Here is a 27,616-nt window from a genome sequence, read left to right as displayed (position 1 = left end):
TTGAACAAGGGAAAGTGCAAAAAGTGGACCATGTGGAGTTTGCAGGACTAGCTTATAAACCCTGGCACGGTCCTTTTTATTCTCTTAAGATTATATTCAGTGAATGGAGGAAGAGCAACTGCCTGCTCTGCTTTGCACATGACAATAAAACTCTTGAATCTGGCAAAATGCGTCTCCAGAGCTGCATGCAGCTCTTTTACTGCCCTGTTGTGGCTCCACAGCTGAATTAGATTAGTAGGTAATAATAAAATAATCCTCTTTGACAGTAAAATAAAGCTCTGCTGATCTTTCTATCACAGTTTTAACAATAAATGGTCTTAAACTCTGGAGTTAATGTAGAACTGCTGATTCACCCTTTAACCCTGAAGATCAGCGCAGACTGCTGGTCACCATAGCAACACAGACAACATCTTGCCTAGCTAGTAGCTACGAAACGGCAAAGAGAGAGATTTAAGATGAACATCGATAATTTGGAGACGAATGGACTTATTTGCATGTATAATCACTCCAGCTGGTTTCCTGATAAATTTAATTTGCAATGAAAAACTGTAAAACACTATAAAGTCATGAGGCTGAAGTCAGTTTCTCATTTGCCAGTTTCTTGTTCAAATGTTCCCAGTCCACCTTAAATGGTTCAGCAGTTACATTCTGGCACCTAAAGCACCACTTAAGGTAGAACGGAAAAATTTGAACAAGAAGCCAGAGAATGAGAAGCGACTTCAGCCTCATAAAAAACTGAACGTTGAGAGACGTTTTACAAGAAACTGTTCTACTTTGCGGAAAAGTTTCCTGCCGGAGATGCGAGAAAAACAGCTACAGCTAAAGCTTAAAGCAGAATAAAGTAAGTCTGCATTTGCATTTATATTTTTTTATTCTATACTAGGACATTAGCCTGTAATGAGACATATTTACAGGCAATATGGTAAATTATGCTTAACATGATGTGGCTCCCAAGATTAATTTTTATTGAGAGGATAAAATTACCTCTTCGGGGTAAGAAAGTTTTCTCTCTGAGCTCCTGAACATCCACGTCATTGTGAATATTACAGTAACATAACTTCTAAATTAAAGTCTCAGATCACCTTTTATTTATTTACATTCCAGTCAATATTGCAATTAAATACAAGTTATTCAATTTCATACAAGATTACGCAGAAGCCCAGGGATGTGGGCAGTGGGAGGGCTGAGAGGGCTGCAGCATCCCCAGATCTGCATAAAATGATATTATAATAATGAAATTTCCTGAACTGTAGAATAATTTGAGTGTAATAAAGTGTTAAAGTCTTGTTTTAGATGGACACTGTACTTTTGTATTTAAGATATTTAGATAGATTGTATTTTCATTACAGCTGAAAACTGCCGGCTGCTTTGGAGGCACGTGGCTCAAACTTAAGCAGATTAAGGTGCAAAGTGAGAAGGTCTATGCAGAGTTAAAGGCCAGTTCTGAGTCCCAAAGCAGCACAATATTATTTATAAAAGATTTTAAAATTGGTTTAAGCAATAATAAAGTTTGAGGCGACTGTTATATCTGCTGCTCGGTGTGCCTGTGACTGTGGGTGTGACTAAATCAATTAAGGCCACATATCGGATTGGTCACTGCTCAGTCTATTTGCATGGATTTCTTCCAGAACATGGAAGTAATAAGAGGATGTGCAATAGTAATTTAAGGTGTCGGTTATTTGAGTATACTGTCATCTCAAGTCAGGTCAAAGTTTATTTATGTAACTCTTTTTACAACCAGCGTTGTCAAACGAGTGTCGCCAATGGCAACAGTGGCTAGAAAACCTCCCTGAGAGCATGAGGAGGAAACCTTGAGAGGAACCAAGACTCAATAGTGAAACCCATCCTCCTCTAGCCCACATCGGATAGCAAACAATAACATAAGAGCAAAATATGAACAGATACAAACAATACTGGCTTATTACAGCAAGTTCTGTTTGGTGTAAATGAACACATGAAGAGGGCAATTAATTTTACATGACATTACTCTTCATGTCACACACACACATCCTCAAATTATAACACCTTCCCACGTCCCTGCAGAAGCATCAACAGCTAAGTATACTATAAATTCTATGTAGAATCTGCTTAGACTATGAGTCATGTTCACAGTTAGTTATCTAGAACGTCCAGAGGGCCTAGAGAGATATTTGGTTCCACACATTGTAAACCAAATGCTGGTACTTAATTGTAACAACTTTAAGGATGAGTGGAGTGAGGATACCGGGAGCAGGCGGGGAGACGGAGAGCCACGTTTTATTTATACGCAACAGAAAAAAACGCTCGGCTTTTCAGCCCCAGACAAATTAAGACAAGATGCTTTTGCTGGGACTTTTCAGCCTCTTCCTTTCTTTTCTTTGGCTTTCTTTTCTTAGCTCAGCTCAGCTCAGCTCAGCTCAGCTCCACTCTGCTCTGCTCGTCTCCACCGGTCTCCTTCTCCCTCTGGGCTCTGCCACTTTCTAAGGAAAGCGATGCCTATAAGTAGGCTGGCAGAAACAAGGCACAGGCGAATATCATCAGCTACTTAGCCCACTGGTTCAGCCCGACTGGCGCTTCGTCCAGCATTTGACACTCTGCCACGCCCCCTTCTCCTCATCAATCTAACACGGGGTGTTAAACTTAATCAGTTAAAGGGCCGTATTAAAAAACAATCTCATCAAATCTGTGGACCACAAAAAAATGTTTTTATTTTATTTTTAATTCATGTTATGCTAAAACCTGAACTGTAAGATGCAGACACTTGTAGGAGACCTTGAAATATTACACGGATACTTTAAATATTCCAAAATTAAATGTCCCCAGGTGCTCAGTCTTTTAAACCTACTCATTTGCTTAGACTACACACCTGGCATCCTCTCTTTGCTACATGTTCATTAAGATAATTCCTGAGCTGCTGAGCTGAAGTGTTCAGCTGTAGTTGAGATGCATTTTGGTGATATGACTGGTGTGGAATTGTGTAGAGGGCGGCACGGTGGCGTGGTGGGTAGCGCTGTCGCCTCACAGCGAGGAGGGCCTGGGTTCGATTCCCCGGCCGGGTGACCAGGGTCCTCTCTGTGTGGAGTTTGCATGTTCTCCCTGTGTCTGTGTGGGTTTCCTCCGGGTTCTCCGGTTTCCTCCCACAGTCCAAAGACATGCAGTCAGGCCAATTGGACATGCTAAATTGCTCCTGTGAGTGACTGTCTGTGTGTCTGCCCTGTGATGGACTGGCGACCTGTCCAGGGTGTATCGTGCCTTTCGCCCGAAGACTGCTGGGATAGGCTCCAGCACCCCCCCGCGACCCTGACGGAGAAGCGGCTTGGAAAATGGATGGATGGATGGATGGAATTGTGTAGAAATGTGGTGTAACTGCTGTCCCATAGATTGTTGTTTGGGTGGGATAGTCGGAGCACATTACGTTGCAGTGCATGCTGGGGACTGTAGTGCAGCACATTGTGAAATGGGCTAATATTGATAGAAAATTCAAATGCTTTTATGGGCAGGATAAGATTGTATGGCGGGCCTGATATGCGTGGGCCTTGTGTTTGACACATGGGATTTAATGTGTAAGACCTTCAGTCCAGCTCCTGAAGTCCTAACCAACGGGAGAGCAGCTTGGCTGTCAGTATTTAATTTGTCTGCTCTTCACTTTTGTGCACCTCCGGCCACTTTAACGCTTCCATCCTTCTAATCTTAAAACCAACCTGTTCCATCTGTGCCCTCCCAAAAAAGCTGTCCCCAAAGGAGCCTCATGTGTGTCTAAAATGGTTAAAGGAGATATTCTGAGGAGAGTAGAGATATAAGATTATCCACTTACAAAAGAAAGGAGAAGGTCAAAGTGAGTTTCCAAAACTGGAGCTCAAAATCTGATTAAAAGCTGTAGAGAAAATGGGACTCTTAATGACCACCTGGAAGACCTGGTAGATACCAAAACTGCCCCCATCAGATGAAAAGACCTTAAAGCTGCTTCAGATCTGAAAATATCCACAGGTGTTTCTGTCTATCCGTCCACTGTGAGAAGACCACTCAGCTGTAGGTCTGAAAGGACGTGTAGCTGATCAAGAAGAACCTCACTGAGAAAAGGAGACGGACACATCAGACAAAGAAGCTGGACGATGGACTGACCGCCCCAGAGTCCAGACCTCAACACCACTGAATGGGTTTGATTACTTCAGAAAATGATCAACCAGCTTCTGAGACTGAGCTTTGGAGGCGTGTCTGCAGATTCTTTGAGGAGCTGAAAGTGAGGCTCCTGAAAAGAAACGAAGCTGGAACGAAGTTAAAGAGTGACTCACTCAACACTCAAACAGCTGAGATTAGATTTAGTTGTTCAATATCTAGAACCTTTAGATGAAAGAAGGCAGTTGTAAACAAAAGCAGCATTACAGATCACACGTTTGCGTGGCTTAATTAGCTGAATCAAAGGTGCTGAAGGCTGCTGGGTGAACTGGGCTGTGCGTGACACCACGGCTCCTGCAGTGCTAATAATAACGCTCTCAGATGGCTCGTGCCTGCAGCACACAGCCACGTCTCCTGGGTCCTGAGACTGAACATACTACACATGAATAACATCCTTTCTACACACCAAACAGCACTGCTGTTACTTACATATACTTACTTATACTGAATATTTCTGAGCTTGTATGTGTCAGTGTTACACATACAAGTGTAAAGAGCTCTGGTGGTTGGATAGTGTAGTGGGTAGCACCTCTGCCTTCTACACTGTAGACTGGGGTTCAATCCCCCACCTGGGTTAGCACCCTACACTATACCAATAAGAGTCCTTGGGCAAGACTCCTAACACCACCTTCACCTCCCTGTGTAAAATCATCAAACTGTAAGTCGCTCTGGATAAGACCGTCAGCCAAATGCCATAAATGTAAATGAGTTCTGACATAAATCTGCCACCACTGTTTAACATAACCGGAAACTGCTTAGAGTACAACTTGCATTCACAGTCCGTTATCTACCGCTTCCAGAAGGACTACAGTGACATTTTTGGTTCCAATCAGTTGTTCTACTTGGTTGTTTCCTCCTTCACTTCCTAATTACGTTCATAGTTCATCTAATGCGTGAGGCCTTCAGTCCAGCTCCTGAAGTCCTAACCAATGGGACATCAGCTCAGCTTAGATACCTGAGAGAAAACAATCCTGAATGGATCAACTTATATTGGGCATTTCAAGACTGTAACCCTTTGCCTTTAGAGTAAAATAAGAGTAAGATTACAATACAATAAGCAGACGGCCCTGAGGGCTCCACACTGATAGATAGAGAACACCTCGTGCTTTATTAGACTCCCTAACCTGATGAGGTGTGTGTGTGTGTGTGTGTGTGTGTGTGTGTGTGTGTGTGTGTGTGTGTGTGTGTGTGTGTGTGTGTGTGTGAGCTTGTTGGTCTGCAAGATTTGATTAGCCTGTAACAGCAGGACCCTCATTTTCAGAAATGTCATTACAGCCCTGCTCTTCAGCCTGAAACATGATCTATACTGACCATCAAAATGACAAGAAACAGACAGCAGGGCTACCGGCTGCAGTCATGTGACTCCCGAGGCTTCTCATATAAAATTGATGTGGAATTAGCCTGGTTACCGAAAATAAAACTGGCACAAGTGGGTGCACTTACTCAGGCCACCTGAGAAAATCATATTCGCAGCAATAGACCAGATAAAACATCAGAATAAATACCAATAAACATCAAAACAATGAACTGTAATTTGTGTGTCAGTGAGTTAGCTCAATTTCCAAGACTAACTTCAACTTTAATATATTTCACTGTGAGATATTATTGTAAGTCTAATAATGCCAGTTTCTAGACATGTTTAATACTTTTAAGTAAGGAAACGGGGAAATTTCACCTCCACATTTAACCCATTCATGAAGTGAAACACCACATACACACTAGTGAGCACACACACACTAGGGGGCAGTGAGCACACTTGCCCGGAGCGGTGGGCAGCCCAATCCACAGCGCCCAGGGAGCAATTGAGGGGTTAGGTGTCTTGCTCAAGGACACCTCAGTCATGTCAGCGCTGGGGATCGAACCAGCGACCTTCCGGTCACAGGGCCAGGTCCCTAACCTCTAAATACATATACACATCACTGCTGTTGAAAGAAACCCTCATATCTCCATCTTTGTTGTTTTTCAGCTGACATGATTTGATGACATGATGACTACTTTGCATGAAGCTAACTGCTGGCTGTATTTTTATTCATGAGAAGTGCCAAATTATTTCACGCAGAATGTCAACAAAGCCTGTCATTTGCTCGAGGGTCCTCAAATTTTGCATACAACTGTATATATTATCATACAACAGTAATAATATGTAACAATTTGATTCCATATATATTTAAATAATAACGTGTAACATATGATAAAACAAGACACGTTTCAAAATATAATATAAATAAAAATCAGAAAACAGCTCATAAAACTCATAAACTCATAAAAAACATACACCGAGTCAGAGAGCCCTCTGTCTCATGACTGGTCTGATTGGTTGAGTCCTGATCCTCCTCTCTTCTCCCCTTAGCATCATTCAGCAGGACATATGAGACGGAGCAGGGTGCAAACATGTGGTCACATTACTGACCAATCGATAATGTCCACATGAGGACTCACAGCCTGCAGGATGCAGGAGATGTGTGACATTGACAGCTGATTTTAAAGACACTTGAAGTGCTTCATATGCCTCAGTTTCATTCATTTATATATCAAATAAACACAAATGTGTTTGTAGCTACTGTTACAATGACAACAATCCCATTCAGCCTAATGAGGAACAGCCTCAGTTTATATCACAATACGTCGGTTATTCATTCAGCCTAATGAGAAACTGTAGAACGGACTCGGTTTATATCACAATACCTACATTTAGAGCCGGTTATTCATTCAGTCTAATGAGAAACTGTAGAACGGACTCGGTTTATATCACAATACCTACATTTAGAGCCGGTTATTCATTCAGTCTAATGAGAAACTGTAGAACGGACTCGGTTTATATCACAATACCTACATTTAGAGTCGGTTATTCATTCAGCCTAATGAGAAACTGTAGAACGGACTCGGTTTATATCACAATACCTACATTTAGAGTCGGTTATTCATTCAGCCTAATGAGAAACTGTAGAACGGACTCAGTTTATATCACAATACCTACATTTAGAGTCGGTTATTCATTCAGTCTAAGGAGAAACTGTAGAACGGACTCGGTTTATATCACAATACCTACATTTAGAGTCGGTTATTCATTCAGCCTAATGAGAAACTGTAGAACGGACTCAGTTTATATCACAATACCTACATTTAGAGTCGGTTATTCATTCAGTCTAAGGAGAAACTGTAGAACGGACTCGGTTTATATCACAATACCTACATTTAGAGTCGGTTATTCATTCAGCCTAATGAGAAACTATAGAACGGACTCGGTTTATATCACAATACCTACATTTAGAGCCGGTTATTCATTCAGCCTAATGAGAAACTGTAGAACGGACTCGGTTTATATCACAATACCTACATTTAGAGTCGGTTATTCATTCAGTCTGATGAGAAACTGTAGAACAGACTCGGTTTATATCACAATACCTACATTTAGAGCCGGTTATTCATTCAGTCTAATGAGAAACTGTAGAACAGACTCGGTTTATATCACAATACCTACATTTAGAGCCGGTTATTCATTCAGTCTAATGAGAAACTGTAGAACGGACTCAGTTTATATCACAATACCTACATTTAGAGCCGGTTATTCATTCAGTCTAATGAGAAACTGTAGAACGGACTCAGTTTATATCACAATACCTACATTTAGAGTCGGTTATTCATTCAGTCTAATGAGAAACTGTAGAACAGACTCGGTTTATATCACAATACCTACATTTAGAGCCGGTTATTCATTCAGTCTAATGAGAAACTGTAGAACGGACTCGGTTTATATCACAATACCTACATTTAGAGCCGGTTATTCATTCAGTCTAATGAGAAACTGTAGAACGGACTCGGTTTATATCACAATACCTACATTTAGAGTCAGTTATTCATTCAGTCTAGTGAGAAACTGTAGAACGGACTCGGTTTATATCACAATACCTACATTTAGAGTCGGTTATTCATTCAGCCTAATGAGAAACTGTAGAACAGACTCAGTTTATATCACAATACCTACATTTAGAGCCGGTTATTCATTCAGCCTAACGAGAAACTGTAGAACGGACTCGGTTTATATCACAATACCTACATTTAGAGCCGGTTATTCATTCAGCCTAATGAGAAACTGTAGAACAGACTCGGTTTATATCACAATACCTACATTTAGAGCCGGTTATTCATTCAGCCTAATGAGAAACTGTAGAACAGACTCGGTTTATATCACAATACCTACATTTAGAGCCGGTTATTCATTCAGTCTAATGAGAAATGAGAAATTTCCAATTTGAAGGCTGATTTTTGCTCCTGGCGGTTAATTACTATTTTAAACTATCCTTTAACATAAACACTCGGCACATAAACAGTCACCAAACAGTGGAACATTTCTCAGATCTGTCGTGGGGGAGTGGGAGAAAGTTTCTGATGAACTGTTTTATCAGCTGCAGTTTTTGTAACAGTCATAATTTAAGAAAGAAAAGATTATTTTTAGTTGCCTGGTGACGAGCGCTCAGCTATCCCTTTACAAATGCTAAACAAGTGGCCAACAACAGTGTTACACTGTTTCACCGTCTCAACAACGTCAACTTAGTACGAACAGCAAACATCGATGGCATCGCCTTACTGCCGTCGCTCCTACCACACCTATGTCGGAGCATGTCACGGTGTTCACACACCAGCTAGCGACGTCCGGGTTTCTCCATAGTAATCTGAGGGGTGGACCACAATATATCAACACCAGTCCAACTTTGAGCTACTGTTAAATTAAAAGCATGTCTTGTCTGATCTACAGTACCTACAGTACTGCCGTGTTGTGCGAGTGATGGAGCGCTGCTTGAAGTTAGCCAGCTGCTAAAAACAGGCAGTCTGGAAAGATAGTGCTCTCCTGCTTTCCAATGCCTCACAACTTCCTCAGTCTACTTTCGTTTAAATCAGGGCTGTAACTGCATGAACCCACTTCTTTCTTTCACTTTTCTTGCTTGGGAATGTAATAATACTGTAACAGCGCTGTAGTTAAGAGGATCAGACGTGATTTAACACTGCTAAAGCTACAGAAAGAGGTGAGGTCACTGTAGGTGAGCCCACTTATCTCGTCACTCAAACTCAGTCACAGGAGAGCAGATCGCCGGTCACTTCACTCAAACAGGGAATTTATCCACGTTTCAGACGTTGATGAAGACTCATTTCCCTCCCTCTCGAATTATGTCGGAAGTGCGTCCTCTCCTGGCGACAGCAGAGTAGTGTCGCTTTCCTTGCAGTAGAAAACGCAACCAGGGCTTTCGCTAGAACGTAGAAGCGTGAGAATATTATATCGAAAAATTCTTCTTCTATTGAGGGAAAGTTATATCACGATAATTGTCGTTATCATTTTATCGCCCAGCCCTAACTACAGCAGTGGAACATGCCGGATGTTTTTTTTTGGCCTTTATTTTTCTTTATGGCTCTAACATTGAATATAGTGTGCCAGACTGCCACTAAGCTGTGGCTGTGATGTCACTTTGGTTGCTTCTTAGTACATCTGACTCTAAATTTACGAGCTCAGTGTTACTGGGTTAAATGTCATCACTTTAAATTTGTTAAGATAAAAAAAATATATTACTTTGTTCTCCCTAATTGTCAGCTAAAATTGCAAGACCATGGTCGCCCTAATGTAGACACACACACACACACACACACGCGCACACACACTCTGACTCAGCAGTTCTATAACAATGTCAAATTTTAACCCAGGATCAGGTCAGACAGCTCAGCTCAAATAATCTCCAAAAATGCCCCAACCAGAAACACGGAACTGACATTCTCTATAAACACGTCAGAGAAGATCTCGATCTCACCAACAGAGTTAATGACACATGCCCGCTAATGAAGGACGCATACGGCTCAAACTCATCAGCATTCATCACTAATCCGCACTACACAGCACGTTCATGAGGCTAAAATAACAGAATCATTCAAAATAATCAAATCAATGCCGTGCATCTACACTGGCTCTGACTGGAAACCTGACACTCGCCAAATGCAGTGCAGATGAATTTCCCTTGAGAGATGATCATGCTGTCAATCCAGAGGTCATTATGGGTCACTCAGAGCATAAGAGGTCAAACGCTCATGTTTATCACCACATGACTCTAAATGTGTCTCGCCGAGCAGCAGCTGAGCCAAATCAGCACAATTCAGCTCTTATTCCACATCCTGTTGTCAGATATCAGATCCGTCTGTCAGTCCTGTAATAACTGATTCGTGCCTATAGAGCTGCTGAATTCAAATAAAAACAGTCTCCTGACCGCTGCATCCTCAGCTGTATCGCCAATGAAGCACAGCACCTTTAATACATCAGCTGAACCCGAACCTGCTTCCATCACCTTGTGCAGTCCTCTCCCTCATACACCCACACACACACACACACACACACACACACACACACACACACACACACACATATCTTTACAGAAAGATATCCAGCTGTTGTATAGTTGTATCAAAACCTCAGATCTCCAAAATGAGAACTTTACATGAGAAGGAAAAACATACTCTACTTTGAATGTAAGTCAACAGAACCAGACTTCTTTCCAAGTAATTCTGGGTCAGTTCTGTTGGTCCATTCATCATGAAATTCGCACACAATATATAGGACCATGGGTACTTTCAAATGATGTACAAAAATGTAAAAATATATATATATCCATGCCTTAAAGTGCATTAACGGAAGTAGTCTTTACACATGCAAGAACTATTCTTTAATAACCTTTATTAAAGAATTATTGTGTTTTCTTGTTACATCCAAATTTGTTGCAAGTGGCACTCTTCATATGTTCAGTAACCATATGTAATATGTATCACTTGTGTTACATAAATATATGTAATAATATACATATATGCAATTATATGTATACCTACAGTACCTACATGCAATAATTATATCATGTCCCATTTGTATTACAAGTGTAAGTACCTATATGTAATATGCCCCATATGTAAAATTTACATATCACTGTTGTCAGAACAAAACCTTGTATCTCCAAAATGGTAACTTTACAGGAGAAGGAAAAAAACGACTGTACTTCTATTGTAAGTCAATGGAACCAGACATCTTTCCAAGTGATTTTGGGCCATTTCTTTTGGTCTATTTGTCATGAAATTTACAGACACTGTAAAGAGTAACAGGCATGTTCAGATTATGTGAAAAACTGAAAAATGGAGATACAAGGTTTTATTACGACAGCAACGATATGCATATAGATACAGGTATAAATATAGGTAAAGGTATAAGTAATTTTATCTAGGCTGATAATGAGTCCCATATTTTTATATACATGCAAGTACCTATATAATAATAATAATATGCTATATATATATATATATATATTTATGCATTGTATACAACCCTAGTCTAATCTTAACCTTAAAAATCAAAATGAAAAGGTTTTGTTCTTTCAGTTTTAATGACTTTTGCAAAAAGCACTTTACAAAGTCAGCAGCATTCTGTTGGTGCTGTAGGTTAGAATTGATTTTCTCTGGTTTTTTTACAAAGTCGGCCTACATGTGTCCTGAAGATCCTTAAAAACACATACGCACAACCCCTCTCTCTCAAGGGCATCCCTCGGTGCATCCCTCAGCGCCTCCCTCAGCACTGCTACGAACCAGAAAAACAGCAGGCTGCAAGTCACCAGCGCTGTTCTGACACCCTGGCACTCTGAGACGCTCCGAGACAGCCTGAGACGCTCTGAGGCACTCGGAGAAACTCACAGAGGCTTTGAGACAAACTGAGACACCCTGAAATGTTCTGAGACTCTCTGAGATGCTCTGAGGCACAAGGTCACTGCCTCCTCACAGCTCCAACACAGACAGCAGAAACCCCAAGGACACACACAGCACAGCGCTCATACCATTTCTCCCACTGATCCTCCATCCAGTCCTCCTCTCCTCCGCGCCCGCCTGCGTCCATCCCCCCACAGCAGTGCAGCGTGGGACTGATCACACTCTCCACAGCAGCGTTAGCATCTCCGTTACTCCAGCGTTCACACTCACGGCTGATCCAAACGACAGCAGCAGCAGCAGCAGCAGCAGCAGCAGCCCGGCTCCACCGACCGACCAACTGTCCTCTAAACCGTAAATTATTATATCATATAATCTCCCCTCACCCTCAGATTACTGACTGCACCATCACTCTCTCTCTCGCTCCTTCTCAGCTTCTCCTCCCTCCCTCTTTCTCTCTCTCTCTCTCTGTCTATCTTCCTTTCTCTCTCCTTCCACTCTAGCACCCCTCTCTTATTCCCTTCCTTTCTCTCTCTCCCTGATTTACTCTCCTATCTCTCTCTCTCTCTCACTGCTTCCCCTCCTCTCTCTTATACTCTCTCTCTCTCTCTCTCTCTCTCTCTCTCTCTCTCTCTCCCTCCCTCTCTGTTTATTTACATGGTTACAGGAGGATGTGCTCTGGGTTTAAGCTCAGCAGAGCATGTTGAAACTAAAAAAACATGAACTGAGCTCCAACCTTCATTAGGATTAATGCTAATTGTATTAATGATATTAATGATGTAGATCAATCCAGCCAGTCACTTCTCACTGCCTTCATTCTGCTCTCTCTCTCTCTCTCTCTCTCTCTCTCTCTCTCTCTCTCTCTCCCTCTCCTTCTGTCTGCCTCTCTCTTTCTCTCTCGGCTTCTCCTCTCTCTCTTTCTCTCTCCTTCACTCTCTCACCCTCTTCTCTCTCGCTCTTCTCTCTTCCTCTCCATCTCTCTCCCCCTCTCTCTCAGCAATCACGTGTAGGATGTTTTATAGTGCGGGCATTCAGGAGAAGTGGAGCAGGCAGCATGTGCTCGACTGAAGAAGAAGAGACAGAGCGGCGTTCATATTCTATTAACCTATACACTGCCGAGAGAGAGAGAGAGAGAGAGAGAGAGAAACAGAGAGAGAGAGAGAGATAAAGGCATGTGTGTATGATGCTCTAAAACAGCACTACAGCACCTCTCTGATCATGAAAACAGAGCAGCTCAAAGCTGAGGGTCTGTGCGCAGGTGTTGAGTGGATACTAATGAGAGATGCTGAGTCTGCAGAACCACTCAGCTCAGGGACTTTATCTGAATGTGTATTATAAAGTGTTTATAAACGCCTGTCAAAAGCATTATTAATAATATAAATATCATCACTTGCTTTCATTCTGCTCTTCTCCACTAAGCAGCTTTATTTGCAATGAACACATATGACTGAGGGTCTGTCTTTGCTCTGCTTTTGATGCAAAAAATAAACAAATGAATGAATGAAAAGGCTTAAACCTCTTTGTCCATATGGTCCTCTTTTCCCTGTGGCTACGCTGCCATATACATCCTCACTCTGCGGCCCACTGAGAGAACCTCAGCCAATCAGAACACAGAGCATGCTGCTGCCACGCAGAATCACCACCGGACACAGACAGCAGTGCGTGCTGATCAGACACACAGTAAAGGAAGATCTACACATCCCTACTCCAGTATGGCACTGTAAATGTGCTATTTTTAAGGGGAACTCCACCAATTTTTTTAATTAAACAGTTAAGATGTAAACAGAGTCATTCAGAGCGGTTTGATGTGAAACGCTCCGTTCTAGAAACTTACTGAGTCAGAACTGCTCACAGTGGTGGTGAATGGAACCAGACGTCCACCTCTAAAAGCTCCCTCACAGAAAGTTCCTACGTGAAATAGTGATGAATTCACTGCCTGATGACTGAGACAGCTTCACAATTGTTTGGTAAAAAGGATTTGGCCTGAAGTGTCTTCATTTATTTACATCTATTCATGGTGAAGGGATACATAAAGGGCATTGTGAGGCAAAACAGTCCCCTTTTTCCACTATTTACCATCATAAACATTGCTTACATAAACTTAGAAGACACATGTAGGTTCTCTGGTGGTTCTGGATGGTAAATAAAATGTCTATATTTGTGTTGTAGTCATGGCGACCCCTGGTTCCCATCACCACCACTGTAAAGAGTCTATGTCAGTCTCTACAACGCACTAAAACAAAAACTTCCCTTTAATAAACCAAAGAGAGTGAGCTAATCTTACAGACGTGTCACCATGAATTTGAGGCTCCTCATGGGTTCAGCTGAGTTCAAATCTGTGTGGTTCTGTGTGGTAATGTAAATATGATATTTACACTGAACAAAACCATTAAATCACTGCCCTTCTGGCCACTAGGGCGCGCCTGTCTTGTTTCAGTCTTTGCTCCAGTCACTTTCAGAAATACTGAAAAAGGTCAGGCGCACCCAAGCGGCCAGAAAAGGAGTCATTTCCTTTCTTCTTGACTGCATCATATTTACAGACTAGGCATGTGCTGATATACACAGCTAATATTACAATAATTATCATGATATTGTATTAAAGTGAAAAACATACTTCACTTTCAATGGAAGTCAATGGAACCAGACTTTTTCCCATGTCGTTTTGGGTCACTTCTTTTAGGCCACTCCTCATGAAATTTACAAACAATGTAAAAAGTAACAGGCACTTTCAAATTATGTCAAAAACTGAAAAATGCCAAAAATGGAGATACGACGTTTTCTTGTATCGATATCCAACATTTTAGTTGTCTTTTATTTTTCCCCCAGGGATCCACTTTTAACATTTGTGTGGTTTTATGTACCAAAAACAGTCATAATTCACTTTTCTAACCTTTCTTCAACCCTGAAAATTAGAGAAATATTCTGTTACTGTATGTTCAAGGGTACCGTATGTAAGATTTAAGGGGGGCCTATTAGCAGAAGTGAAATAGAATATACAAAACCTTGTTTTCATGAGTGTATAATCACCTGTAACTATGCATCGCTGCGTTTTTGTTACCTTCATATCTACATATGGAGCTCCTCTTCCAACAGAGGTCACCCTGCTGCCCAGGGTCCAGTAACAGTGTGTTACTGTTTCACGGGGGATTAAAATCACAGACCTCGCTGTTAAACTACAGCACATTCACACATAATACTAATCCCCCCTCTAACAAGGCTAATAATGGCTTGTTCTAATTAGACTGTTTTGCTCTGCTTCTTCTGAAATGGCACCAAAATCAATCTTACACTGTACTGTAAATGATAACTCGTCAAAAAGCACATTCACTGAAACTGATGCTAGTTTTTCCAGGGAAAAGGGACCGATAATGTGTAAGTACATCTCAAATAATGATGCAAATCAGGTAAGTATAAAAAAAAAAATGACACAATAATAAAAACACATAAAAACAGTCATTTGAAAAAAATTCAAGATATATAACAATAATTAAAGTGGAACTAAAATGCAAAAGTTAATAAAAACGAAGGAAGATGGGGAAACAAAAATTAATTAAAATGACTGAAATAATAATAAAACAATCATAATTAAAACAAGAGTAAGACGATGAATAATGAATGAATATAATAATAAATAAATAAATAAATAGCCTTCATAGTTGTTCAGTTTACCTGAAGCATCACATTCAAAGGCCTCGCGTCGTATCTCTCAGAAACCCGAGCACAGATGTGAGCTGTAATTCATTGTGACGCTCAGTCTTTGCTCCAGACTGAACAGCAGGGGATGCAAATTTCCTCCCCTGCAGAAATCCAGCACAACAGCTTATTCCTTTCACACTTATCCACTATCTGTTCCCTACAGAGCCCGAACAGCCCCCTCGCAGTGCTCTCGCATCAACCTGCCTGCGGTGCATGGAGCGCCTGTCTCTGACTCTCACACTACATCTGCACCCCAAATCCTTTTTAATGCATGAATAAGAGAGAAAATAACTGTTCTGATCCCCCCACTCCACGTCTTACACGGAGACCAGCAAGGCACTGATTGTTTCTTGAAAGAATCTGCCAAGTGAGCAAATATCAAAACCAGCAGAACGTGGGGTGTAATCTGTTCTCTGAGGGGCTCGGGGGACCTAATAACGTCATTCCCATTCAAACTCTGTTAGTCTGTGTGAGGAGAAGGTTTACAGTGCCTCTTGAAAAGTGGAATTTAAGATTTAGCTTGGTATATTTTGGCATTAAAACTTTACAGGAGTAGAAAAATAAACATTCAACTTTTAATACAAGTCAATGACATCACACTTTTTTCCTATGGAATTTCAGGCCATTTCTTTTGGTCTATTCATTCTGAAATTCACACAGTGTAAAGGGCAACAGGCATATGTTGATATATATATATATATATAGTGTATCTCACAAAAGTAAGTGCACCCCTCACATTTCTACAAATATTTTATTCTATCTTTTCATGTGACGACACTGTAGAAATGAAACTTGGATGTAATGTAAAGTGGTCAGTGTGCGGCTTGTACAGCAGTGCAGATTTACTGTCCTCTGAAAAGAACAACACACAGACATTAATGTCTAAACAGCTGGCAGCACAAGTGGGTCCACCTCACAGTGAACCGGTCCAAATTGTGCCCAATGTGTCGTTGTTCCTCTCTGGTGTCATGTGACTCATTAGAGTTATAAGGTTCCAGGTGTGAATGGGGAGCAGGGCTGTTAAATTTGGTGTTTTGGGTACAATTCGCTTATACTGACCACTGGATATTCAACGTGGCACCTCATGGCAAAGAATCTCTCTGAGGATGTGATAAATAGAATTGTTGCTCTCCACAAAGACGCCTAGGCTATAAGAAGACTGCTAACACCCTGAAACTGAGCTGTAGCACGGTGGCCAAGGTCATACAGCAGTTTTCCAGGACAGGTTCCGCTCGGAACAGGCCTCACCAGGTTTGACCAAAGAAGTTGAGCTCATGTGTTCAGCATCATATCCAGAGGCTGGCTTCAAAAAGCCACTGAGAAATCTGATCACTGAGCTCAAATCCAGCCTCTTTATCAGATTTCTTAATCAGACCCTACTCTGATCTAAGAAATCGGTGTGTGCTGTTTACATGACCACTTGAATAATCAGATAACTGCAGAAATCTGATTATGATCAGATTATTAAGTGCATGTAAACACACTCAGTGTGCTTGTTTATAAATGTCATGGTGTGAAAGGAGCAACAAAATGAAATGAAATATTTAATGTGGACTGAGAGTGTCTGTAATAAGGCTGTGTGCTGTTGCTCTTTGAGGGAAACTCCTGTGGGAATCTGTGGAGCTCCTGTTTGATGTTGCAGCATAAAACCCCCTCAAACACTCTCTGTTCAGCACGGTTCCTCATCGGTTTGGTCAACAGTCTGCACGTCTCCTTCCTCTGGTTCTGATTTGCATCTCTGTTCTCTCTGAATCAAAAACATTGGACAGGCGCTGGCAGATAGAGGACAATCAGAAAAGCTTCTGTCCAGATCTGCTCAGTGTGCTGCGCCTGACTGTCAGTGATGTTGTTAATGAGGAGGTTCAGCTGTGATGGAGTGAAGTGTGAACATGAAGAGTGTTCAGTCTGTTTCTCTGAAGGGCTCAGTGGTTTATTTCATGCTGTATCGGGCTGTGGGTGGACTGAATTGCACCTCTTTAAAGTGACAGTTCAGCATGAAAATAGGACTTTTGTCATTTTCAGTGAAAATTTCTGCCCGAAAACAGAAACCAGAAGTCTGCTGGTTTATTTCAACTCTTACATTAACATAAAAACTACAAAACAATACAGAATATAAGGAGTTTCATGCCACATTAGCCATGTTTACATGCATCTTGATAATCCGTTAATAATCCAACTAATAGCTCATTCAGAACAGATTATGTCCATTTTTACTTCGGTCATAATAGTCGAGTCCAACTGAGGCCATTCGGAACGCAGTTTCTATCTGATTGACCGAGGTGGGTAATCCTGTAAATAATCAGTTAAATAGAAGAATAAAAATGTGCAAACATCTAAATCTGCTTACATTCCCAATAGGAAAGTTTAAGTACGCTGTGAATATGTTCGTTTATGTTATAGTGAAAATTTATAACATTCAACATGGTGATGAAATTGATCTATAGAGGAGACGAGGTTTATGCTCTGAGCTTTAAAAGACGGCGGTGGGACGGACGTCCAGCTTATGTGACTCAGAGCACGACGTCTTCCTCTCGACCTTCTTTAATAAGGACATGTGAAGGACGTTTTCCTGAGTCTGACGTCATTTTAAAGCAGTTAAAAACACAATCACTGCTCACTGCTGCTCATCTCACTTTGGCTGGACTCAGATGAGGCTCGTTGTCACGGTAACGTCTACACTCAGAGGAATGCATATCATTTTCAATCAGATTACTTGTGTGTATGTAAACGGAGACTGTCCATCAATGTTGAATTGAGTGAGCATGTAAATACCGGAGTCTTAACCTATAATCAGAATGTATTCAATCGGATTGGCAAAAATCGTTGCATGCAATCACATAGATCCATTCATATCAGTTTTGAATATAAAGTTTTGGTAAAGAATAACAGCTGTTGTATTATTTAAAATGCATTCATATTACTCAATTAAAGAGGGCATCACTCATATCATTAAAAACGGTCTGTAATGCATTTTAGAAATAAGCTTCTATTATTATTCTATATTCTATATAGCCACTGATCTAGAGGTGGGAAAAACATGAAGAAGCAAATGCTAAAACTAAAGCAAATGAAAAGTGGGTCGACAACATGTGGCTCTTTTACTGCCCTGCTCCACAGCAGAATTAGATTTGTAGGTAAAAATAATAATAATAATAGTAATTTTCAGTAAAACAAGGCTCTGCTGATCTTTCTAACACAGTCTTAACAGTAAACGGTCTTAAACGCTGGAGTTAATGTAGAACTGCTGATTCACCCTTTAAGCCTGAAGATCAGCGCAGACTGCTGGTCACCATAGCAACACAGACCACAGTCTTGCCTAGCTAGTAGCTAAAGAAAGGACAAAGATAAAGATTTAAGATTAACATTGATAATTTGGAGACGAATGGACTTGCTTGCATTTATAATCACTCCAGCTGGTTTCCCGATACATTTATTATGCAATTTGAAACTGTACAACACTAAAACATCACGAGGCTGAAGTCAGTTTCTCATTCACCAGCTTCTCGTTTGAATTTTCCAGTTCCACCTTAAATAGTGCCTGAGGTGCCAGAATGTAACTGCTGCACCGTTTAAGGCGGATGGTGAAGGAAAAGCTGACAACAGCTTCACTAAAAGTTTGAATGTTGAGAGACATTTTACACGAAACTGTAAAATTTGCTGTTAGAGATGCGAGAAAAGCAGCTACAGCTGAGCTAAAGCTTAAAGCAGAGCAAAGAAAGTCTGTGGTTTTGTTTATATTTTTTAGCCTATAATAAGAAATGTATTGCTGCAGTATAAAATGAAATGAATAATGAATCTAACAGCTGTGAAAAATGTTGTGGTTAGCTTTAATAATTGTGATCATCTCAAATAATTGCAACCAATTAAAATGATTGTGCTTAATTAATTACATAATAATTGTGAAAGGCCTAATCTCTGTCAAAAAGAATCTCCAAATCCTCCCAAAAATGGAGATATGGCAACAATAAGGCAACAAAGCCAAGTTGTTTACATTAATCTTACATTTAAACTGTAGATAAATATACGTGATGTAAAAATGTAGGTGTGGTCCTTGCCAGGAAAAACCCCCCACCTGCCCACCCCAGCGCTGTCTAATCCACAATCACATCAGTGGAGCGAGGACCAGCAGAAAGATTACACTAACATCAATTCACACAGGAACACAGACTAATACAGAGCACACAGAGGAGAAGGGGAGTTCTGAATTATTCATTGCTGTGTGGCTTTAGAGTAAAGATGGTGAGTACAGGCTTAGAAATCAATTCTCCAGTCAGGAGTGATTGTAAGTAAGAATGAAGCATTGATCTCCTGAAAGAAACCACAGCGCTGCCCTGTTTATCACTGCTCTGAAATTACAATGTAATCGCAAACGTCATGGATATTTACAGGCACTGAAATGACCTCAAAAGGCCTTAAAAGTGGGTTAAAAAAAGCAGCATGGACATGCAGTGAACACACAGCACTCAACTGGGAAACAAAAGACACGAAGCCTCTCTTCTCTTAACATTAAGAGACCCTTATTAGTTCCACAACGGGGAAATTTCACCTCCGCATTTAACCCATCCCTGAAGTGAGCACACACACACTAAGGGCCAGTGAGCACACTTGCCCGGAGCGGTGGGCAGCCCTATCCACGGCGCCCGGGGAGCAGTTGGGGGTTAGGTGTCTTGCTCAAAGACACCTCAGTCATGTGCTGTCGGCTCTGGGGATCGAACCGGCGACCTTCCGGTCACGAGGCTGGATCCCTAACCTCCAGCCCACGACTGCCTGAGACAGTCTAACCATCATTATGTTTAGCCTACAAATCTATGGTTCTGCCAAAATTTCTATCTACTCAGTCCCCCACCTACCCACCTCTCCACACCCCAAACGTGATCGATAAGCCATATTTGGTGCTAAAGCTAACAAATAATGGAAGCTTGTGCATCACCAATTAACGGTGCTAACTGCAGGCCTAAATCATCACATCTCAAATAGACTTCATTAAGTGGTTTCTGACACTGTATGACACACTTCGGTCTATATTCGGTCTGTCAACAGCAGCACCCATCTCGAAACCTGAATTTTTGGCTCTAGTTTGTCGATTTTAATAAATAACAGAAATGTGACAGTTTAAGCCTGCGGTTTGCACGGTACTAATTAGCGGAGATGCTTTCACTACTTGTTAGCTACATTAGCTTGACGCATCAGGGCTAAAAATACATTTGGCTGACTCTCTTATCCAGAGCGACTTACAGTTTGATCAGTTTACACAGGGAGGCCAAGGTAGTGTTCGGAGTCTTGCCCAAGGACTCTAATTGGTATAGTGTAGGGTGCTTACCCAGGTGGGTTATTGAACCCCAGCCTACAGCATAGAAAGCAGAGGTGTTACCCACTACACTAACCAACCACCTAAAACTACAGCAAATACTTAAGATACCAAACATGTGTTCCCTTTTTTAGGTTTTGCCGATGTAGCTAACAAGTAAAGGTAGCTTATATATACCATTCTGAGATTACTAAACAACTCCACACAGTATGAGGCAAGAGAGAGCGCCATGCTATTCACTGGGGTATAAGCTTCTATTACAGCTACAGTAGCATCACAGCTCCAGCACTAAAACTAAAGAAGCAAACTTTATGTGGCTGATCAACTATATCTGGGGAACGGGGGGCACTCAGATGCTTTAGAATCAGTCTTGCTGGTGTTTGCGTTTGGATTGCTTTATGGTATTTCATAAGAGCTCTCCTCTTACTGGACACATCTGATTGACCAAAATGACAAAAATCCTAAAAATGACTAAATAACCCTTAGAAACGCTAGGCTTCTTACACCCTAAGGGCCTTTGTTCAGTTACTACACAGACTACAATGCAAGCCTGACTGAGCTATTCTTTTAAAAATGTGTAATAAAAGTTTAGACCAGCAGTTCCTGCCTATTTAAGGCATTTAATTAAAAAGTACAGGTTTATGAAATATGCAGAAGGATGAAACTGTGGCTGGTGCATGCCCAAATTAGAGAGTCTTAAAATTGATTTAATGTTTTGTTTATGTTGTTTTTATTTATAAAGTCAGCTGAGGTGCCTAAACCGAATCAACAAATAAATGATGTAAATTCACTGCAAACAAAATCGGCCAGCCTGCTTATAGACACAATCAGGTGTACAGAAACACTTATACACACAGTTAGGCGTTATAGATACAGTTAAGTGTATAAAACTCTTATAGACACAATTAGGCATATAAAATGCTTGTAGATACAGTTAGGCATAGAGAACCCTTACATATACAAATGGGCGAACAAAACCCTTATAGATACAATTAGGCGTATAAACAGTTCTAGATATATACCATTATAGATACAGTTAAGCGTATACAACTCTTATAGATACAATTAGGCGTATAAACAGTTCTAGATATATACCATTATAGATACAGTTAAGCGTATACAACTCTTATAGATACAATTAGGCGTATATACAGTTCTAGATATATACCGTTATACATACAGTTAAGCGTATACAACTCTTATAGATACAATTAGGCGTATATACAGTCCTAGATATATACCATTATAGATACAGTTAAGCGTATAAAACTCTTATAGATACAATTAAGTGTATATACAGTTTTACGACGTTTACGACGCAAAACCACTTAAGTCGAAACAAGGCTTTATATAGTATATGGGATATGTGTGGTAACCACGAAACATCGTAACTCGGGACCGACGTAACCCGAGGACCTCCTGTACTGAGACTTACTGGACATCACACGTCTCCAAAGGTGTTTTGACTTTGTTGAAAGGACAAAATGGCTCTTCTGAACATTTGGGTTGTGACTTCTGACCTAACCTGGCTTTTAATGCAGAGGGAGCCGGAGGGATTTCTCACTCACTCACTGTTTTTGTTATTTGCCATCACAGACAGTCCGGGTTAGCCGCTCCCAAGTTCCGCCTTTTACGTTCCGTCAACATTACGTCATAAATGAAATATTTAGAAAATCAATTTTTGAAAATTGATCGGAATCGTTCATGTCCGCATCGCAATGCATCCAAGAATCGAGTTTTTCCCGCACCCCTACTTGGCACTAAGTATGGTGACTTTAGGCTCCTGTGCAGCTGCTCCAGAGCATCCCATTCTAATGGTTGTTAGATCCTAGTGTCAGTGCATACTCCTGATCAATGCACAATCCTGGGTTCATGACTATATCATGACCAGTGGGGTTCAGGGCTATGGGACGCATAAGGCCCTAGGGCTTGCGTCAGACAGAGGCCTCAGCTTAAGCTTGTGCGTTCGTATGGTTAGTAGGTACAGCGATATCCGATTAGCAATGTTCTAACACACCTTGCACCTTAAAGTCGTCGAATGCACTAATTCACTAACTTACCTTCACAAGTCATCCTCAAAGAAAACACTGTGTCTCTAGTCAAGGTCTGTCCTCTCCGAAAATGGAAGTTAATCCACAAAAAGGGGTCATGGATGAAGTAAATACTTGAATAAGAATGTTAATAAGAGAGTCCTCTGTATCAGAGACATCACAATGGACCTCGTCTACCCTCTTATTTGTTAAGATCACTGCAATGTTTTCCTACTAGTTTCTAGTTTATTTGTCATTTGCACAACATGTCAGGACATTCATGCATTGAAATGCTTGAGGAGAGGCTCAGGTACAGAAAGTAAACAAAGGAAAATACTATTTTTTTTTACATTTTGTCTGACGCTCTTATCCAGAGCGACTTACAATTTGATTATTTTACACAGGGGGGCCAAGGTGGTGTTGGGAGTCTTGCCCAAGGACTCCTATTGCTCTAGTGTAGGGTGTTTGAACCCCAGTCTACAGCGTCGAAGGCAGAGGTGTTAACCACTACACTAACCAACCACTACACCCAAACACTACAACTGAAATATATTAAATATACACAAATATACACAAAATATAGAGACAGGAGGGACCTATGTAAGAAACAACTGCTGTATACAAATATACTCATATTAAATAATGCTTGATATGGCGCAGTGTAAATCTGCACTGCGCTCAGTTTTTCTTTTTTTTTTACAGTGTAGTGGTACTTCAGTGTATGCAGCATATGTGATGGAACGTGTTCCTATTGCTGTGCATAAAAATAAGGCCATTCAGCTCAAGTGACCCTGCAGAGATACAGTATATAAAAGGAGCTGAGCAGATGCCTGGCTTTGGGCGGACGCCAGAGCTCGGAGCGCGCTGAAACAAGGCCTTCTGCCTAGTTTTACAGCAAGACTGCAGGCTCAGACACTACAGAGGAAATGAACATTGCGTTTTAATGCAATCGTTTGATCCTGGCGCATAATTCCTCACAGAAATATCCTGCAGGTGGTATTAATGTACATCCACTCTGACGCGCAAGACATGTCTGGAATATTTCTTATTCATTTTTAGCCTAAATCCTGCTGTAGCAGGTCATTCTGCTATTACATGAAAGCATCGGCACTGTAGTTCAGCTTCAGACCGCATAAACACAAACAGATTCACACCAAGTCTCTTCTTACGTCCCCTCAAAGCGGCCCTGCAAAGCCGCTGAGCACTTCAGTGCACTTTAAGTAGAGCAACCACGAATAGCGGTAATCGATGTGTTCTATATTTAAGAAGGATTTCACATGAAATCCATCATTTAATGCTATTCCTGGCTGTGATTTGAGTTTAGAGTTACTTAGTCCTCAGATACTTGTGGATAAAATAAGCATATACAAGAGAAAACATTCATACGGACACAGAGCTGGACAAAGATGCTATGAAAAACTATTAATACAATGATTTCTGTTCATCATTTCACACACTGAGCTGCACTAAATCCAATAAAAGCACTGACAATATGCATCATATGCACAGAAAAGCATATTGTGACACAATCTTATGTAATTTATCATAATAATAAATACTGCCATAGTGTCCAGCCCTACACACCCACCTATGACCTCCACACAGCCACTGAATTTTATATTACCGTGCTAACTCACTAAAAACTCAGCGCTGTTATAGATACCAGGCCAAGCAGCTCCTCCGTTAATATCACAGGCTGAATTAAATGGCCAATTACAGAATTCACTGTAAAACTGCAATATATAAACAGGAAAAACACAAAAACGTTAGTAAATGTGTCCCTTGAATGGCTTATATGCATCAAATGTTTCAGACCTGCCTCAGTCAGCATTAAACCCAGTCTGAAGCTCCGCCTCCCTCCTATTCTACTGAGCTGATCCCAAGTCAGAGCTGAAACACATTTGGGACTTTTAGTTGACTTTAGACTAAATGTCACTCCTGAAGTGCTTTTGTTTACCTTTCAGTCCTGTCCACATGCTTGTTTGTTGTGATTCTTCACTGTCCTGCCCCCTTGTTTCGTGACTCCGCCCCTGATTGGTTCCACCTGTTTTCCGCCCGTCCCTCGTTATCCCCGTTTGTGTTTTCCTGAGTTAGTTGTTGGATATGTAGGCTTGTTTGACGTGCTGTCTGTATGTGCTGATTGTGTTTTATGTTTCATGAACTGATTGAAGTGTTTGATGTTCTTTTGTCCCTTTTGACCCTCATGCTCTCCGTGTTGGCTATTTGAACCTGGACCGTTTCGACCGCGACCCAAAATAAAGCTCGCTTATCTCAGCACGTGCGTCCGCCTCATCGCTCCACGTCACACTACAGTCCTTTTGCTCTGCGTGACTCTTTACTTAATCGTGTTTATTTTATTAAAACACACGACTGAACGTCACATTTTGTCACTGCCAAAACAATCATAATGCTACCCAAACGTGACCAAATGTTGCAGTAGTGACCGTTTCGGTAGTGACAGTTTTAGCTCACAGCCCAGCAAACACAGCCGTTCATACAGAAAATCAGGTTTTTCATTAAAACAATAAAAAGTGCTTAATTACAGAAAATACGCCGATTCTTAATGTTCCACTGATTTTCAGACTTTGGGACACATTTACTTCAAAACAATGGGATCTAACTGCTCACCATGTGGCCATGAGGGACAGGGATGCAGCCTCAATTCCATGCAGGGGTGTGGCTAAAACAAGGCTCCGCCCACAGACTAAAACTGTTTCATGAGCATTTTTTTACTTAAAATAAATCCAAATATTTTAACTCCAAAACAAACTATATATATATATAAGTTAAGCATAATGTAAATATTATTTTATATATAAATATTAAAATATTATATATTTTAAATATATATTTATATATATGTAAATATATATATTTATATATATATTTTTTTTAATTATTTTAAATATTATATTATTACAAGTGTAAATGTAGGGGTTGTGGTTTGGAACAGACACCTCCCAAAAGAAAGTACACTACATGTATATATTTATACATTTCTATATATTATCTCTTTTAATGCCTCGGGTTTAAATAGGTCATAATCCTCGTAAAGGGCCAAATCTGAATACTTTGTTTTTGAATAGTTTTTTTACTGCTGGAGTGCAGTTTGAACTAACTCATTAGAATTTCCCACATATTTATGTTTTTAAATGTTTTAACACTCTACATGTACATCAAGTGCTTTGGCTTCACAGCTGAGCCGCCACGTTTCTTGGATGTGAGGCTGTTTATCGATTTGCCTCCAGCCATGCCAGAGATGCAGCGAGCGATATGAGGATGCGTTAATCAGCACAAGCTCCGTTCTCCAGTCCGACACCGGTCAGCTCTCTGTATGAGGGTCCATCTACCAAGCTGAGCGCCTCATACCCAAAAAAGCACTTTTCCCTTCAAACTTCGGTCCCTAAAGCAGAGACACACCCATGCAGCCTGCAACGTGCTCACACAAACATCTCGGATCTCCTCAGCCCTTTTTCTGAGAGCTGTCTCTCATCAGGGCGCATCGCTATCAACAAGCATCAGCCGCAGCTCGGCGGCAATGGCAGCCAGGGAGCCGAGACTCACACGCCCAGCAGCACAGCGAGCTCTTACCTGCAGCCGGCCGGGGAGTCGAGCCGCAGCCCGCGGGATTTAGAAGCAGCTGCCGCGGGCTTCCTCCGCTCTCTCTCCGCCATCCCTTCCCTCTTTCCATTCATCTGGCTCAGCAGCTGCTCCGGAGGGGCGCAGGAAAAGTGCGAGCGGGTGAGGACTCAAGCCGAAGGGAGGGGCTGCTGTCTCGGCTACCGCTCACTTCCAAGGCGCTCGGTGTAATATGGGATGCCGTCGGTGCCAAAACGTCAACATTGGGCCTCCATGATACGCATATTATTAATCAACAACCATATGAGCTTAATGTGAACCATAATCAAATGAGAGAGAGAGAGAGAGAGAGAGAGAGAGAGAGAGAGATGTAAATAAATGACTGACATAATTTTTTGCTTCAAATGTAATTATTTTTCCTATTTTAATATGGACCACTGGGTAAACATAAAACAACAAGATGATATGTTTTAAAGGGGCAGCACGGTGGCGTGGTGGGTAGCGCTGTCGCCTCACAGCAAGGAGGGCCTGGGTTCGATTCCCCGGCCGGGTGACCGGGGTCCTCTCTGTGTGGAGTTTGCATGTTCTCCCCGTGTCTGCGTGGGTTTCCTCCGGGTTCTCCGGTTTCCTCCCACAGTCCAAAGACATGCAGTCAGGCCAATTGGACATGCTAAACTGCCCCTAGGTGTGAGTGTGTGAGTGACTGTCTGTGTCTGTGTGTCTGCCCTGCGATGGACTGGCGACCTGTCCAGGGTGTGTCCTGCCTTCCGCCCGATGACCGCTGGGATAGGCTCCAGCTCCCCCCCGCGACCCTGACGGAGAAGCGGCTTAGAAAATGGATGGATGGATGGATGGATATGTTTTAAATGTTTTAAACACATTGAAGCCATCGTCTGTGTTCTTTGGGATCGGTTTAACCCCAGCTGTACAGAACATGAGAAATATATCATAAACGCACCTATAACCCACTTAACCTAACATAACCACACCTGTCACATACCTAACCTAACATAACCACACCTGTCACACACTTCACCTAACATAACCACACCTGTCACATACCTCACCTAACATAACCACACCTGTCACATACCTCACCTAACATAACCACACCTGTCACACACTTCAC

The 27,616-nt window shown here is 41.4% G+C and overlaps 1 protein-coding gene across 2 annotated transcripts in view; it reads right to left on the bottom strand.

Moving 5' to 3' along the window:
• mapk8ip1b (mitogen-activated protein kinase 8 interacting protein 1b) overlaps window positions 1–26,667 on the bottom strand; it is a 79,486-nt gene extending 52,819 nt beyond the window's left edge. Inside the window, exon 1 of one of the 2 annotated variants that reach the window (XM_017722068.2) lies at window positions 26,500–26,667. In XM_017722068.2, the coding sequence (XP_017577557.1) occupies window positions 26,500–26,603 (104 nt within the window). In that variant the 5' untranslated portion in view covers window positions 26,604–26,667. Of the gene's footprint in view, window positions 1–12,005; window positions 12,233–26,499 lie in introns of those variants that run through there. The other variant, XM_017722069.2, reaches the window with a different exon arrangement.
• Window positions 26,668–27,616: the final 949 nt, after the last annotated feature.

This window comes from Pygocentrus nattereri, chromosome 15, assembly GCF_015220715.1.
Source record: "Pygocentrus nattereri isolate fPygNat1 chromosome 15, fPygNat1.pri, whole genome shotgun sequence".
Lineage (NCBI taxonomy): Eukaryota > Metazoa > Chordata > Actinopteri > Characiformes > Serrasalmidae > Pygocentrus > Pygocentrus nattereri.
This window is presented reverse-complemented; position numbering and strand designations above follow the sequence as displayed.